Consider the following 19,074-nt stretch of genomic DNA (forward strand, 5'->3'; position numbering starts at 1 on the left):
CCTCCTGTGTGCAGACACTGACAGCGACTGAGCTGCTGAACATTGCACAGAACAGTTTACCTGCTGAGGTTGAAGTGAGATGTTCTTACACTGTACAAACTTATACTTTTAAACGTACATCTCCTGACAGCGAGCCATCCACCATCAACATTATCGGTGAGTGAAGAAATGACCATGAACAGTTTATGGTTCAGTAATGCTTATTAATGCTTAGGTGCTGGAATGACTAATATCTCAGTGCACTCTGCTATCATAAATATCGTATGTAAATTATCTAATTTGTATGCAAATATATTTAATTAATCTAACATATACTTGAATTTTCCAGATCTTCATCCACCTAAACTGACAGTGAGCCCACAGATGATCACAGAGACAGACTCAGTCACAGTGAACTGTCAGACTCCATCATCTGTTTCTGTGTCTCAGTGTTATTTCATCATTTCAGGAGATAAAACTGATAAAGCAGCTCCTTGTCTGCAAACTCTGACAGGGTCTGAATTTCTGTCATGGACACGTCAAAGTTCACCTGTTACACTTGAAATGACCTGTTATTACCTTAATATACAGAAATCTCCAGTCAGTAACATGTCACCAATCATCATACAGAGTGAGTAAATTTTTTTTACAATGGGCTAATGTTAGAATGTTTAACTAAATAATTACTTCAATATACAAAGCTGCTCATAAAATGGAGGATAAGTGAGGTGTAAAGACACTTTACTTGACTAATATAAAAGGTAAAACTGACAAAAGATTTTCTCTCATTGATCTTATTTTCTGAAAAAAGCAATATTTAGTTATTTAACTCAACAACTGTTTACATTTTTAGCTCCTCGGCCTGAACTGACAGTGAATCCAGCTGTGATCACAGAAACAGACTCAGTCACAGTGAACTGTCAAACTCCATCATCTGTTTCTGTGACTCAGTGTTTTTTGTACTTTATGAGAAGAAGAAAATCCACGTCAATCTCCTGTCAGCAGACACTTACAGCAACTGAGATCATCTTTATGGCACAGCAGAGTTCACCTGCTGAGGTTCAAGTGGCATGTTTTTACATGACAGAGCGTAAAGGAGGACAATACCAGTCTCCTCACAGCATCATATCCTCCATTAGTATACAACGTAAGTGCCTGTACTGTTTTTCCACACAGTCTGCACATATAGTGTTAGGTTTTACAAGCCAAAAACATAAGCCAAAACTGACTTTTACACAGCTGTATTTTAAATTAACCAGGAATAACTGCGCAGTATTACAGTGCAGTTAGACCTCTCAGATCATCAGGTGCAGCTCTTGTAACTGTTCCCACAATTGGATGTGTGCCGAGCCTGCTTTGAATTATTGTGATAGTTTTAAACCATCTGCCTGCTGACCTGAGGTCAATTACAACTGTTACAACGGTCCAGGGTATAATTTGCAATTTTTGACTGCTTTTGATTTTACCTCTATATTTCACCCTTAAAAACTGTTTATCTTGACTTGTTTGGTATCATTATTTTCAGCACAACCTCAAATATCTGAAATTGGAGTTATTTTTTTCGTTTTGACACACTATATTAGCACAATTGATCTAAATTCAGAGAAAAAAAATTAAAATTCGAGTAGAAAAAAGTTATTTTTTACTGTAAAAACCACAAACATGTTTAATGAATCATTTTCATAACTTGAAATCAAATATAAATTGTACATTTCTAAATATTATGCACAAGTTTTGCAAACAACAAAGTTATGTGTTACTATTTACCTCAAAATGCAGCCAAGGCCTCAGGCGTTTTTATATAACCATTTAAAACTATTTACAGAACAATCAGGTGTTCTGCATCAAATAAGAAGGCACACAAATTATTTGTGCTACTCCAAAAATAGTGTCTGTCCACTATAAGACAGAGGAGAACACCACAGGCCTAAACCCTGCAGGTCTGACAGCAGGAGGTGCATCAGTCCAGTTTTCCATGTGGAGACAGCATTTAGACTGGAAACTGCCTTTGGTGGCCTTTTTGGAGCAACTGTGACATTCAGCAGTATAACTGACACACAATACAAAACAATAACTACACAACACACTAACTACAGCCTCCAAACACGCTAAACGTCACTAATGTCTCACATATGAAAACTCGCTCTCTCTCTTTCTTTCGCTTGCACACTTTCACCGGGCATCACTCCTAAAACTTCCCCCTCTTCCTAAACAACCAAATGCCACATGTTGCCATATCATTTTTTTGATTGGCTGACATTGTACACTTTAACACCAATAGGGAAGGGGTGTTTTTTCTTTTTCTTTTTTTCACTCGCAAGCAGAGAGTGTTTGCTAGCTTCTTCCCGCTGTAAACACCACTGTTTTGTTCAGAAAAAAGCATTGTGTGTATTTTTTATCATAACTCTGGTTTTACGTGGCCTATCAAAACAATTTAAAAACTGGTACATAGTTTGAAGGCCACACTTTCGACCAAAGTTTAAATGAAGACTGGGTCGCTGCATCTTGTTGCTGTGTCGTCTTAAATTGGTCATGTGATTTTGACGTGCCAGCGCATCCATCGACCCAAGAGGGTTAAGTCTGACGTCGTTAGCCTTGTCTGGGCCCAAACACTGTGGCATCACTGAGAGTTGAAAAACTGTCTAAATTCTTTCATTTGTAATAAAATGATGAGTGTGGCTGCTCTAACAGGTGTAACAATTAAGTTTAACACCCAGGCATCCATAAAAATGTATGATATTTAATGGAGTTAGAAGTTAGCAGGGAGTTAGCTCCCTAGCTTTGATCTAAATATAATATACCATGTCCTGACTGACAGATTTCTGAAACAAATTAAGACGTATAGCTCTGCTATCACTTCTGACATAAATGAAGACAGAAACCTAAACAGAAGTGATGATTATAAGGTTACTGAAGTTGGCTAGCTGGTATATGATGTGCTACGTGATCGCTAGCGACACAGCTCTGTTAGCATAATATAAACAGTGAAGCTGGAGGATGAACGCTAACTTTTTTCCACTCGATAAAAGTTAACATTAGGATTATTAGGATTATTAGGATTCTTGATGGTCAGTGACAAATGCAATCGCATGGCAGGATGCTGTAAACGGATCAAACTTCAGTCAGGATAACAACTGAGATAATTCATCCACAATACGAGGTTAGTCATTAATGTACTGCCAGTGTTGCCAACTCCTCAGTAAGGAAAATCGCTATTGGTTGTCCTAAAAGTCGCTAGAAGTCGCTAAATGACGTCATCACCTAATTTGCATAATTGGTCATGCTAATGTAATTGTAACCTACGCTGCTGGAGAGTTTATTTAGAACTACAAATTAAATTTCTTTTAGCAATTATTGTTTTTTGTTATGTCTTTCATGTCTTTTTTTTAGCGACTTTTTTAGAAAAAAAGTCGCTAGGGGGTCTGAAAACTCGCTAAATATAGCGACAAAGTCGCTAAGTTGGCAACACTGTGTACTGCTTCCTGGGTCTGGGCTGTAGTTACATCGTAAGGTTGTAAAAACTGAGCTTTAAAATTATTAGCAGTAATAAAAACTGAGAGAGGCCGACAGTGGTCACTGACTGTTTTCAGGGGCTTGTTCAGATTAAGTAGAACGAGATACAAAGCATTAAAACACATTAAAAACACAAAAGCCTTATTAAATGCAGGGTAGTTTGGGCTCGGAAGGAGGATTTGTCACGTCATCACCTAAAGACTGGATTGAATTGCTTTACTTTGTTATGTTTTACTGCTTTAGCTGCAGTAAGGCGTTATATACAGACACTGGCTTTTTTTTTCAATGTTTATTTTTTTTTTTTGCAAGAAGCAAATTGAGTTACATGAAATGAATTCTATATATAAAAATTACCATTGCCAATGTCATATTAAAATGAAACAGCTGCATATAGGACTGGAAATAATTTCTGATATTATTTTACAAATAACACTGAATACATTTCTTAGTTCCTTAGTGTGGAAATTTCATTGAGCTATGAAAAAAATCTTTTGGTTTGAAATTTCACATTTGTTAAATCAATCAGATCTGGCTACTTTGAGCACTTTCACCACATCTACTCCTATTTCTATGAAAGACAGAAGAAGAAACAGAATTACAGGTAAGATTTTTAAAAGTGACTAAAAAAGTTGATTTTTGTGAACACATATATTAGTTTCTTAATGTGAAAATTTTAATGAGCTGTCAAGAAATTCTTTTTGATTTTTATAATTTGACAAAAAATTAGGTTTTAAAAAAAGGAATCCATCAGACCTGAATACTTTGAGGATTTTCACAACATCTACTCCTATTTCTATAAAAATTCAAAGAAGAAACAGAATTACAGGTAAGATTTTTAAAACGGAATATAAAAGTTTATTGTTGTGGTTTTTAATGTTTGATTAAGTACACTTTTTAGGCACTAAAGGAACTATTTCTCCTGGGATCTCACTAGAGGCAGCCTCCCCTTCTTTTGTTCCTGGGATAACTCTCACAGCTGTGAGCAATCTTACTGCTGGTGACACGACTCTTACAGATCCAGCAACTGATGATGGAATGACAGGTAGACTTAATTTTACTATTTTTATTAAAGGACGAACATATATATATATATGTGTGTGTGTGTGTGTGTGTGTGTGTGTGTGTGTGTGTGTTGGGGAGTAACAGAATACATGTACTGGTTTTCTGACCAATCATCCTACTTTGGCAAAACATCCTACCGTAACTAGTTTATGCACATTTCTGCTGTCACAGACGAATTCCAGCAAATTTAAGTAGGTATGACGGTTTGCCACTTAACTTTGTCCATCAGAGTATGCTTCAAGGGCGTAGATTTGGTTTTGGCATTGGTGGGGACGGATGATTCAACCACCGAACTCTGCCCTGTTTCTTTTTTTCCCCGCTTCTTAATAAAAGAGGAGAAATATACTTGCCTACATATGCTATTCTACGTGCTTTTAAACCATTTAAAATCACAATTCATAGTTTTATATGTGAATTATATAATGTTAAATTACTATTAAACAAATGACTGACTAAGTATTTTAGGCTTTAGTTTACTTCAGCCACAATCCATATAAATAAGGTATCATACAAACATAAAAATAGCTTCAAATACAGTCATGACAATAAAAGAATATGACTTTAAGGACTTAACATCATTACTTCAGTTATATTACACCAACATCTCTGACACATTAGCACTAAGGGAACACTGAATGACCTGGTGGGCTTTGTCCATAAAACTACTCATCTAAGATGACCACAAAGTAAAAGATCTCTCAGCAAAATTATGCAACATTTCAGGCACTATTGCCCCAATCAGATCAGTGAGCTGAGATTTTCTATTCTAAACATGAACTACTGTTACAGCAACAGACATGGACTACTGGTGTCCCACACAACAACTCAATGTCCACTATGTGAAGGAGCCAAACACATGCCTTCTCCTCTCGTTAACTGAGATAAACCGCTGGCATATTTGTTTTACATCTATATTGTCCAGTCTCTCCTGGTGGACATGGCATACAGCAGCATTGTTTAATCTCATTTGAGTCATTGTTAACCCATCTTTTTAGTCTTCTGAGAGCACTGAAGCTTCTTTCAGCCTCAGTACATGCCTTTTATCCTCAGATTAAAATTATTATTATTGTTCTGTGCTTGATGTGCCTCACCTTTGGCCCTGGCTCTTCCCCTCTGACTGCACTAGGACATATTGCCACCTGATAAAATAACACATTGATCCGTGCCGTATAAAAAGTGAGACATGTCAATTCAGATTCTTTGTCAAATATACACTAATGAAACTATTTACATCAGCAGCCTAACAATTGTCATGATAATAAATACTAGTTAATCTATAGCACCAAATCATCAGTCAGTCACCTGTGATCTCACCTCTTCACCTCTGTCCGAGCTACAACATGGCAGAGCTGCCTCTGTCACCTGATAAATAATCAGTGAGACATTCCAAATACATGCAGTCACATATGTGCTTCAAATACAGTCATGAACCACCAAGTCATCCAATTTCACCTGTGACCTTGTATCACCATTACTCTTTATCACCTGACAAATAGGACATGCATGACAATAAGAATAAAATGTGGAGCTGCTTCAGTGTTTCTGTCACTTTGTGCAGATCTTGACTCATCAGTAATGTTTGTAGGGTGAGTGCATTTTAAAACAATTTGTGCAAACTGCACTACAAGATGGAATATTTGCAAAATCAAGATTACCTCATGATATTTTGTCTCAAAATTAACCCTATAAATATGTCAGTACCATTAGGATGAAATTATTGTGTCACCAACATTTTAACGTTAGACATATAATTTTAACAGCCTCTGTAAACTAATATCCTGGCATACTCGACGCTGTCGTTTTCTCCAACAGCTTCAATCAAAATTAAAGCTGCAAGCAGCGTTATGAGGGCCCTCGCACCCCGGCGCGTCGAGCCATGCCCAACACCTAAAACCAGCACGTCCGATCTGATGTCACATTGATGGAATTCATGCATTTAACCACCATCTAACATTTCATCTCATTCAATCATGATTATAGTCGTCCCACTAGGTGGCGCTCTAACCATTACTGACAAATGGCATAACAAACATTTCCGAGCTCGAGTCTCATTATGCCTGCAAAGTTTGGGAGAGACTGGACATTATATTTTTGAGTGACAGCGGATTACTGCTTTTTGGCGAGTGATTCAAACTCCTAGTGCCGCCATGACCACCCCGTTTCCCTGAATGTAAAAAGCTTCGCAATTTAACATCACAAAGGTCTTTAGATGCCACGTACTGCAGATCGGGCCAATCTGATGAAATCCCTTGGAGGAGTTTGTCAAAGTACGGTGCCTGAAAAGAGGGGAAAATGTTGCCAAAATTACACATTAATTTTAAAATGGCTGACTGCCTGTTGGATTTGGGATACTGCTCCAAGAGACTTTTTTGTACATCTTAATATCTCCTATAAGCTTACCAGTTTTCAGACTCATAGATAAAACACAGAGCAGGGGCTGTTGTTTGGAAATTATTTAGGGGGCGCTGCGGAGCCATTTTGCGTTATTCAATGAAAATGATCACATAACAACAAAGCGTTCATCACATTGGAGGTGTGGGCCAAATTTCAAGACTTTTTAAACTTTCCAAGCCCCTCAAAAGCCACTTTATTTTTCATGGTGAACTGCGTTGCCACTAGGGTGCGCCGTTCAGTTTACTGTCACAATTTTTGCAGTGAAGCATCATGAAGGACTGATGGTGATATTCACCGCTTTTGAGGTGGCCACGATGAACCTGTGAAAATCAGTACAACAAAATGAAAGACATGACATTTCCTGTTCCCACTAGGTGGCGCTCTGCGTATTCCTGACAATGGGCACATCAATCTGTTCAGGGCAGGTCTGACATCATGCCTGTAAAGTCTGGTTCTGATCAAACTGGATTTCATTGAGTTATACTAATTTGTTTCTTCATGGCGAGACGTTAAAGTTCGCCATGCTGCTGGGGTCACACCCTTTTGTGAAAAGTCACAGTTTTCACTGTAACCCAAGACCAACTCCTTAAGGCTTTCCTGGAGAAATTTGAGGCTGCTGATGTCACCCATCAAGATATTGTACCCCAAAGTGTAAAACATGACATTTCCTGTTTCCACTAGGTGGCGCTGTCCCCGATGTCAAATTTGGCAGTTGAAATATGTTCAGGGGTGGAGCCTTATCATATGTGTGCTCTTTGGTCCAGATCGGACAATGTATGACAGAATGAGAGGCAATAAGATTTTCATGGCGAGTCATGAAAATTCGCCGTGGTGCCACGGGCTCACCGTATGATGAAAACTCAAAAGCTCCGCAATTTAACATGGCCCAGGTGTGTAGTTGACACTGACCAAATATGAAGCTTATACGACCAAATCCCAAGGAGGAGTTCGAAAAAGTTCGAGTAAAATTACAGCCAAAATGTCACCTTCACCTCTAAATTGCGGACTTCCTTTTGGGTTTGCGTCAATGGTCCCATTGACTTTTTTGTTCGTCTTAGCATGATACACATGTGTGCCAGATTTCATACATGTAGCTCAAACGATGTGGTCGTAGGGCTGCATTCAACAAGGCATAGGTGGCGCTCTAGAGCCATTTCCCAGTGCTTATATGTAAAACCATTAAAATACAAAATTTTTCACCAGACCTGGCATGTGTGCAAAATTTCATGAGTTTTTGAGCATGTTAAAGCCCTCAAAAAGGCCCTTGTTTTGCCTGAATAATAATAATAATAAGAAGAAGAAGAAGAAACGGAGCAGATACAATAGGGCCTTCGCACTCTCAGTGCTCGGGCCCTAATAATAAGAAACGGAGCAGATACAATAGGGCCTTCGCACTTTTAGTGCTCGGGCCCTAATAATAAACAGAGCAGATACAATAGGGCCTTCGCACTTTTAGTGCTCGGGCCCTAATAATAAGAAACGGAGCAGATACAATAGGACCTTCGCACTCTCGGTGCTCGGGCCCTAATAAACGGAGCAGATACAATAGGGCCTTCGCACTCTCAGTGCTCGGGCCCTAATAATAATAATAAGAAACGGAGCAGATACAATAGGGCCTTCGCACTCTCGGTGCTCGGGCCCTAATAAACGGAGAAGATACAATAGGGCCTTCGCACTTTTAGTGCTCGGGCCCTAATTAGAAATGCTGCTCTGAGACTGAGATAACTAATAGTGCTTCCTGCTGTGCAGTTAGTTTCCAAACACGTTATTCGTGGTTACATACAATTTTAGACTGATGTGGGCCAAAGCCTAACATAGCCTGTAACGTTATTATGACGGACACATTATATGAGTAAACTTGGCTTTAAGTGACTTACAGGTTTCTTTGAAAAATACTTTCTTGTATCCAGGTTCTTCCTTTGCGCTGCCATCCTCCTCTCCTCCTGGCAGGCAGCGCAGGTTTGCCGCTGCTAAAACTAAACAGAGCTCCCTGAAAGGCTCAGCCAATCACATTGGCCATATTTGTCACATGACGTAGGACTCCAGTAGAGAACGTAATTTAACTCTTTCTGCACCGCTGGGTAGACGCTGACGGATCGTTTTTTTTTCTTTCTATCGGGTTTGATTTTCTTTACTTGAATAGATCAAATTATTGGTGGGGACAATTCAATAAATGCTGAATATTGGTGGGGACATGTCCCTCGTCCATGCCAAATCTACGCCCTTGGTATGCTTGTAGCTCATAAAGTCAGGACGGTTTGCCACTTCATTTTACCTGCTAAAGTATGCTTGTAGGTAACATTCACAAAGGTAGCATGGTTTGGCACTTAATTTTACCCATCAGAATATGTCTCTAGCTCTTATTAACAAAGGTAGGATGATTTGCCACTGAATTTTACCTGTTAAAGCATGCTTCTAGCTCATATTCACAAAGGTAGGACGGTTTGCCACTTAATTTCGTGTTGTGCGCATGCACAGAAACAACAGGTAGGATGGTTTGTCAGGTAGGATGGATTCCCAGAATACCGGCGTTACGTATATAAAATACAAAATAGGAGTAATTGTATTCCGTTACAGTTACAGTTTAAATAGGTGGTAATCAGAATACAGTTACTTTTTTGAAATAAATAGAATACACCGTGGTTTTTTCCGGTTTTATATGTTAGGGTATCCCCTCTCTATGCCCTCTCTAATTTTGGTGATTAAACGCAGTAGGGCGCTGGTTTAGCTCAGTTGGATAAACTTGTAGTCATGGCTGAGAGTGGCCGACCCAGGTTCAAGTACAACCTGTGGCCCTTTTTTAAAATTTAATTAATTAATTTTTTTAAACTCAATTCCATCTGGGAATAATACAGTTTCTCCAATTCGGATTGCTGGAGACCTCAAAAAATCCCACAATAAGAGGCTCTAATGTAAGCACTGTGTTAATGTTAGTGGCGTCAATTACACAATGGACCGAGAGCCAGCAGTGACCGGGCAGGAATGCATTTCTTACTTGGAATTTCCAAGACCACTATATAAGAAGAATGGGATGGGCAAAACTTCAGTATCTTCGATGTACTATTGCTGTGTGATTTTTATTCCTATTAATGAATGCTACTCCACATGATTATTAACAGACAAAAAAAAACTATTACTATTACTGATACAGAAGTAGTTTTCTATATGAGATCACTGCAAAAAGTGCAGTCTTACCTGATGTCATGTCATATGCTACTCATTTTATATTAAGATTTAAAAATCTAGTTGGTATTGGTATGGAGAGTAACCTTCAGTAATAGTAATAAATCACACAGCAATAGTACATTCTTGTAGTTGTAAAGCATGACAATATATTAAGTAATCCAAAGTATCCAGAATACGTTACTGTCATTGAGTAGCTTAACGGTGTCTGTTACAAAATACATGTATTCTGTAATCTGTAATGGAATACATTTTAAAAGTAACCTTCCCAGTACAGTAATCTACAGAACATATGTGTAAACAAGTTTTTGTGTGCTCTAAATCACTAAAAACTGAATTAAACAAATGCTTCTTGAGAATGAGCCATCTGTGTCACATTGCCATAGTAAGTTTCAAGGTGTTTTTACCCTGTTAAACAGTTTCCTTTTAAAATGCAAAATAATCGAGGGGGCGTGTTATGGAGTAGACGCGCAAACCACGAGCTCCCATTTATCTGTTAAATTACTTTATGGTTCACCTATTGTGGCCCAATTCAGAGATTTCTTAAGCTCTATTAAGAAAGTCAGCATTGTTTTAGCTGTTTTTCTTTCCGTCTTTTTGGCTTGTCTCGAAGTGAAATGCCTCCCAAGCATTCTGCTAAAGGAGCGCAGGCTAGCTGCTCAGAGACCGCTAGCAAAACTACCGTTGATCCAGCGACACTGCTAGCTTTCCGCGACATTGTCAAAGAAGTGATTCAAGAGGAAAATGACAACCTACGGGACGAAATTAAACGAGCCATTTCGCCCATCCAAACCGCTCTTGACGAATGTACTGAGAAGTTGGGCGAACACGAAGAAGGCTTGAATAATCTGGACAAGCGGCTGGAAGTTATGGAGACATGTTTCGCAGATCTGAGTAACCAATACAAGAAGTTGCTGCTGAAAACGGACGACTTGGAGAATCGGGGAAGACGATGCAACTTGCGTATATTAGGAGTGCCGGAGGGAGCCGAACAAGGGAATCCCACTAAATTTGTGGCTGATCTGTTGCACGTTGTACTGGGTGGTCCCGGCGGTTTGGAGCAGGCTCCGATCCTGGACAGAGCTCACCGGGCGGCGGTTGCGCTGCCCACGGAGGGAGGGCGACCGCGGCCGTTCATTGTTCGCATTCATTACTACCAGGAGAAGGAGCGGATACAGCGCTTAGCCAGACAGAAAGGCCGGCTGGAGTTTCAAGGGAAGCAGATATTCATCTTTCCTGACTACAGCGCCGACCTGGCCAGACGCCGGGCTGCTTTCAGCGAGGTAAAGGGACTACTACGGAAAAAAGACGGAGTTCGCTACGGCCTTCTTTATCCTGCCCGGCTTCGGATCTCGTTTAATGGAGAAACACAGGTATTCGACTCTCCTAAAGCAGTGAAAGATTTCATTGACTCCAAGTTTGAGTCGTCTCCCGAATGACATTTCATAAGAACCACCGGGACTTTCATACCATCGTGACTATATTTTTGTCAATCAATAAACGGACGATCTCTGGTTTAGCTTAGTTTCATGTTCGATGTTCATTTAGAAATCTCAGATGTTGGTGAGCTTGCCCTTGTTTCCTGGGAGGTTAACTATATTCCAGTACTTGTCACTTAAAAGGGACTCCGGGGTCAGCTTTGATGAGAAGTGAAACAGGTCCGTTTTTCGGTTACAGGTAAATTTGACGTGGGAGTTTTTCTCTTTCCTTCTCTTAATTATTTTACTCTATTATGTTGGACTTTGTGACTTTCTAATTTGAATATATTTTGGACTACATGTGTGATTCATAGTTCAGATGTTTCTGCTTATGTGGGGCTGTGGTTATGAATAAGGTGAATGGGACTCTTAATAGAAGCAGGGGAGCTTTGGGAAATTGGTGTGTGTCGTTTGGGGACAACACTGAACACGGGGAGGTGGGTGGGAGGGACTTATCTATTCTTTTTTCCTTCTGTTGTTTTTTTCTTTTTTTGTTGTATATTATTTGCTCAGATTATTGTTAACAACAACATTTCAGTGTACACCCATGATAGAATTGGTATTTGCGTTTGGAACCACCTTTTTCATCATGTACTTATATGGTGATGACTTCTGTTGATGACACTTCAACTGCTGTGAGTAATGGCTGCCATGTTAACTTTATTAGTTGGAATGTGAAGGGATTGAACCACCCAGTGAAACGAAATAAGGTACTCTCTCATCTTCTTTATCTTAAAGTACATGTAGCGTTTCTTCAAGAAACACACCTTAAGAATACAGATCATGCCAGATTAAGACGAAATTGGGTTGGACAAATTTTTCATTCCAAATTCAATGGTAAAGCCAGAGGTGCAGCAATTTTGATTAATAAGAATACTCCATTTATAGTCTCTCACACAATAGCTGACCCAAATGGTCGCTATGTAGTGGTGACAGGGTCCCTGTTTAATACTTCACTTATTTTAGCAAACGTATATGCTCCGAATTGGAATGACTCAACTTTTTTCAATGACTTTCTTAATTCCCTTCCACAGATCAATACACACCAATTGATCCTTGGAGGGGACATGAATACTGTTATGGATCCAGTACTAGATCGCTCCTCAGATAAAAGACTTCCACTCCCTAAATCCTCATTAGTGTTACAGTCATATTTACAAACCTATGGGGCTGTTGATGCGTGGCGATTTCTCTACCCCTCCACTAAACAATATTCCTTTTTTTCTGCAGTGCATCAAACGTATTCTCGTATAGACTACTTTTTTGTTGACAAAAAATTGCTTCCCAATATCAAGACTTGTAAATACAGTAGCATAGTAATATCTGATCACAGTCCACTTGTTTTGGAACTCAGCTTCCCGGATGAACCCTTTGTGTACTCCTGGAGACTCAATCCTCTTTCTTTGTCAGATAAGGAGTTTGTGGAATATCTTTCCAAACAAATTGATGTCTTTTTAAGAACAAACATTACGCCTGGCATGGCCTATAGTACGATTTGGGAAAGCTTAAAAGCATTCTTACGGGGCCATATTATATCATACTGTTCATATACTAGAAAACAGAAAAAGAAACGTCTTTCTGAATTGATACACCTTATTTCGCAATTGGATGAGCAACACTCTACAACCCCCTCTCCAGAACTGTATAAACAAAGACTAACGTTACAAACTGAATTTAATTTAATCTCAACCCGGCAGTCAGAGTCTATGATTCTTAAATCTAGAGGAAGATGGTATGAACACGGAGAAAAAGCATCTAAAATTTTAGCACATCAGCTTCGTAAATCAGAAGCAACTCGTATAATCCCTGAAATTAGGACTAAATCTGGACATGTCACCACTACTCCACAAAAAATAAATGAGAGTTTCAGAATATTCTATTCCAGTCTCTATGATTCTGAATCTTTAAACGCGCCTGAATTGTTTGAGGCTTTTTTTGATGGAATGACAGTTCCGACTTTGACCTCGGCATTCAGAGACCAATTGGAAGAGCAAATTACAGTGGAAGAAATTAAATTGGCGATTAGCTCAATGCAGAATGGCAAATCCCCGGGTCCGGATGGGTATCCGGTTGAATTTTTCAAGACCTTTAAAGACAGTTTATCACCTCTATTACGGGACATGTTCATTGAGTCATTGGTTTCAAAATGTCTTCCCCTAACGCTTCGACAAGCAACCATCTCACTCCTATTGAAGCCAAATAAGGATCCATCAGAGTGTTCATCATATCGTCCTATATCACTCTTAAATGTAGATTTAAAAATACTGTCAAAAACACTTGCTCTCAGGCTAGAGCAATATCTACCATTGTTAGTTTCTCCAGATCAGACAGGTTTTGTGAAGGGTAGGCATGGTTTTTTCAACCTGCGCAGGTTTTTAAACATATTACACACCAAGTCAACTACGACCCCTGAAATTGCCTTATTACTCGATGCTGAGAAGGCATTTGACCGGGTGGAGTGGGATTATCTGTTTTATACTCTACATAAATTTGGATTCGGCCCTAATTTCATTTCATGGATTCGGTTACTTTACTCCTCACCTATGGCACGTGTTAGAACAAATTCGTTATTCTCTTCTTATTTCCCACTTCTCCGTGGTACGAGACAAGGTTGTCCCTTATCCCCTCTTCTTTTTGCATTATCAATTGAACCATTGGCGATTAAACTGCGGGCTAACAGTTGCATTAAGGGCATCTTCAGAGGTGACCAGGAGCACAAAATATCCTTATATGCTGACGACCTCCTGCTGTATATGTCAGAGCCTTTATGCTCTCTTCCCCGTGCTCTTGCCACTCTTGAATGTTTTGGTAATATTTCGGGTTACAAGTTGAACCTACATAAAAGTGAACTTCTCTGTGTCAACTCTATAGCCAGGAAGATTTCATTTTCAGATTTTCAATTTAACGTTAAATCAGGGTATGTGACCTATCTGGGGGTTAAGGTTACCCACTCATACAAAGGTCTTTATGAAAGAAACTTTGTCCCGCTGCTTAAGAATACTGAGACAGATCTTCAGAGATGGAACAATTTACCACTGTCATTAATTGGCCGCATCAATTCTATCAAAATGAACATACTACCCAAGTTCCTTTATTTATTTCAATGTATCCCATGCTACTTACCCAATAAGTATTTTATAACACTGAATAAGCATATCTCTGCATTTATTTGGAATGGCAAAAGTCCACGAATTCGCAAAGATTTCATGCAGAGGACTAGACCAATGGGTGGATTAGCCTTGCCGAACTTTCAGTCTTATTATTGGGCAGCAAATATTCGAAATATGCTGTACTGGATGAGTAATTTTACTACAGAGACTCCAGCTTGGCTCCAAATTGAGTCATCCAATTGTGGCAAAATTTGCCTATCAGCGTTGTTGAGTTCAGCTCTCCCATTAGAACTATACACCCATAAACGTAATCCTTTGTTGTATGACTCGCTCAGAATCTGGGTGCAATGTAGGAAAAGGTTGGGGTTACACTTAATGTCAATTAAAGCACCTATCTGCTCAAATCATATGTTCCCACCCTCCATGATGGATTCTGCCTTTAAAATATGGGAAAGTAATGGCCTTAGAAATATCAAAGACCTTTTTGTAGATGGGATTTTTGCCTCATTCACGCAGCTCCTGAAGCAGTTTAATGTTCCTCGGCAACATTTTTTCCGCTATCTACAAATTCGCCACTTTGTAAAGAGTCGATTTCCTTCGTTTCCGGAACTACCTGAGGAAACTTCTTTGGATAAAATTATTAATATAAACGTTCATAAGAGAGGGGCGATTAAAGAAATCTATGCTATATTATTAGATCTTCAATCTCCTTCTCTCTCCATCCTTAAAGCACAGTGGGAGAAAGACCTTGGGATGACTATAACAGATGAACTCTGGCAATCTTTTCTCCGGAGGGTACACTCTTCTTCGATATGTGCCAGGCATGGGCTCCTTCAATTCAAGGTCCTACACCGATTACATATCTCCAAGGAAAAGTTAGCCAAGTTCTATCCAGGGGCTGACCCTCTGTGTAACAGATGTAAAGCAGAAACAGGTTCGCTCCTTCATACCTTTTGGACATGCCCCAATCTTCATAACTATTGGGTGTCTATATTTAACACTCTGTCAGAGATGTATAACGTTAAATATGATCCCTCTGTTCTAACGGCTATCTTTGGGGTGATACCTCAAGACATCACTTTGCCAAAATACTATTCGAATTCTATTGCCTTTGCTTCACTTATCGCAAGGCGCCTTATACTTTTAAGATGGAAGCAGGAAGCTCCTCCCACACATGAACAGTGGCTTGCAGAGCTCATGAGGTTTTTACATTTAGAAAAGATGAGATATACACTGGCAGGTTCAACCACCAAATTTCTTAAGGCATGGCAGCCGTTCCTGATGTACATGGAAACGTTTAAAATGACCACCTTATCATGACCAGATGCCATATCTCTATATCACTATCATAGTTAACTGTACACTGAATGTCCCTTATACATTTTATTTTTATATTTGTTTGTTGTTGTTTGTTTTTTGTTGTTTTGTAGGGGTTTCTTTGGTTTGTTTGTTTTTCCCTTTCTATTTCTGTTATCTTTTGGGGTATTGTAAATACTGAACAGCAAACTACTTTATGTTCAATGTTTTGTTATTAACATGCTGCTGTGACTGAAAATAAAATTTATAAAAAAAAAAAAAAAAAAAATGCAAAATAATCTCCTCTTTTAAAGCATCAAAAATTATATGGATAATCGGAGCAGTTGTGACAGTGGATCTCCTCCTGCTTGCACTGCCTCTTCTCCTTACGCAAACCGGCATTGGTAAGAAAACAATTCCATACATACAGTACATTTCATTTCAATACAAATTAATTTCAGATGACGTTTTCTTGCAATAAAACATTATCTATGATTTATTGATGATTATATAATGTTTTGTTTTGTTTTCCAGTGAAATGTGGTTCCAATATTTAAGTAATGTCATCTCAAGTTGGCCACCAGTAGTACCAGTCTACGCCTTATGTTCTTTCTGGCCACCACAGCCCTTGTGTTTTAAATGAACTCAAACAGAACTTTTCCGATAGTGAGTACTGACCTGACTACTAAGGTTGACTAAAAATGGTTTTGTTGTGGCTGCTGCACTGTCTTTAAAATGTAAACTTTTGTCTGTCATTTTTTACTTCTATTGGTAGCAATAGATATCAGGAAGAGCATTATATATATTATATATAATATCACCTAATGGAGCGGTTCCAAAACTTTTTTTGCTAGGCCCCCCTTTGTTTTACAAGAAAAATGTTCGTTTTTCCGTTTACATGTGGACGAGGAATACAGAGTTTGTCACGCAACATCAAAGTTATGTGCCTTTTTTTCACATCATGCTGTGCACCACGTTATTGTTTACATGAGATGAATTGCAGAATCGCGGATAGAGACAAAATACTGTTAATCTGACTATCTTCTGGTTTTACACGCTTACATATACTAGGGCTGCCACAATTAGTCGACTAGTCACGATTACGTCGACTATCAAAATCGTCGACGACTAATTTAATAGTCGACGCGTCGTTTGAAGCTTTGTAAGATCCCAAAAGACGCAGGAATAAGTAGTAGGATTTAAGAGTGTAATAACGGACTGAAACAGAAGATGGATGCCAGCTGCCGTTAAACCCCGAAGAAGAAGAAGCTGTGTCCCAGAATTCATAGCGCGGCCCAGCTCAGTTTCCAACAATAGCGGTAGCTAGTTAGTTTTAATATTACTCTTATTATTCTTTCCTGGTCACAAAATACAAGTTTGACATACATGAGTTTATTAAACTCCACCGAAACAATCTGCAAATTTCATTAAAATTTAATAAACTATCATCTTGTCTTTATTTTTAGTTAGCACATACCTTAAACACTTAAAGCTGTAAGCCAATGATAGTTATATAAGAGCAGGTGCATGCTGGTGCAATAAGCTGTACGTTTCACGTCCAATGGATGCATGATCTGACTAGTCGACTAATCGCAAAAATAATCGGTGACTAGTCGACTATCAAAATAGTCGTTTGTGGCAGCCCTAACATATACACACGAAGTTACTGTCCCTCCATTTAGAATGGCAGAGGCGGCACAGTCTAATTATTTTATGTGTAGTTGTTTTTTTTCCTGTGTAATAATATTCAATATTGCTATCAATACATTTTTCAAAAAATGCTTCTCTGTGCAAAATGGGTTCAAAAATATAAACAACTGTGGGATAATGTTTGTCCGTGATTTGAACCGGGGGAACAAATCGTGGCAGGATCAGCCTGATATTATTTGTATCCCGCTGTAACTTTACTTTATAAAGAGCTAACATTTCCAAAATGTCAGGAGTAGTTAGTCATTACAACAAGTGTTTGTGAACTAAAAATCAAGAATGTGGGATACTGTTTGTCTGTGATTCGAAGAGCCCAGCGCGTGCTCCTGATGCAAGGAAAAGCAATTATGCAGGGGAGACCTACCTTGGCACTTGTGCAGGTGAAACCAAAGGGCAGATATGTTTCACCATATTTTCTAGTCTTTGGCTTAGAATGAATTTGGTTTGGAAACATATTCAGCAATGCTTCATCTCCTGCTTTGCATTTGTGTGGGTGCCCCGTGCTAGCAGTGTCCAAGCGTTTTTTCTTTTTTCCCTTTTCACACCGTGCCCCCCCTGCAATGGCCCCCTAGGGGAAGCTCTGACCTAATGTATAATGTATATATTATATATAATTATATAATACAGATAATGTTCTTCCTCTCTCCACCCCCCTTTTTGCACAAGTCGAGGAGCGTGTCAGGTTGCCTTTTTCTGTGTGTTATACTTGTATAACTATGCATGTGACGAATAAAGAAACTTGAACCTTGAATGAAGAATGTATGTAAATGTATACCATAGTCATAGACTGTGTAAGTCAGGGTTGTCCAAACTTTTTTCACTGAGGGCCACATACATAAAAATATAGGAGGGGCTGGGCCACTTACTAGAAATTAGGTATATAACCTTAACTTTACTGTATTAAAGTTAGAAAAATCACTAAAAAAGGGGTCAAATGTGTTATATTGTTGAATATAATTAAAGACAAAACTGCCTTCATCACAGCTTTCCATAAATGGATCTTTATTGACTTATTCAGAAAAAGCTTTGGTAGCTCATTCTCAGAACAGCAGCCTCAGATTTCTTCTTAGACAGAAGATTTACAGTACAGAGAAAAAAACAATAAAAGGGAAAATGGGACGGGTACATTTCAAGTTTGTTATTTAAGTTATTAGGCTTAGCAACACATCTATTAACTTTCGTTTGAATCCGTTATCAACATTAACAGACTAAACTGGACTTTTTTTCCTTTTTTTTTTTTTGCCTGTTCCATTTGGTTCTTTAGCCGTCAGAATTGTTGTCTGAAGACCAACAAGGATACCCAATGGATCTATTTTGCCAAATGGATCATCATGGCATTGCCGTATTGGTCC

At 38.9% G+C, this 19,074-nt stretch overlaps 1 protein-coding gene across 1 annotated transcript in view; it reads left to right on the plus strand.

Annotated features, from left to right (window-relative positions):
- Window positions 1–348: 348 nt before the first annotated feature.
- LOC118453678 (uncharacterized) overlaps window positions 349–19,074 on the plus strand; it is a 41,960-nt gene continuing 23,234 nt past the window's right edge. The window contains exons 1-2 of the mRNA XM_087840775.1: window positions 349–610; window positions 833–1,126. Of these exons, the coding sequence (XP_087696901.1) occupies window positions 364–610; window positions 833–1,126 (541 nt within the window). The 5' untranslated portion in view covers window positions 349–363. The remainder of the gene's footprint in view (window positions 611–832; window positions 1,127–19,074) is intronic.

Source organism: Neolamprologus brichardi, chromosome 5 (assembly GCF_056152115.1).
Source record: "Neolamprologus brichardi isolate AB-2024 chromosome 5, ASM5615211v1, whole genome shotgun sequence".
Taxonomy (NCBI): Eukaryota; Metazoa; Chordata; class Actinopteri; order Cichliformes; family Cichlidae; genus Neolamprologus; species Neolamprologus brichardi.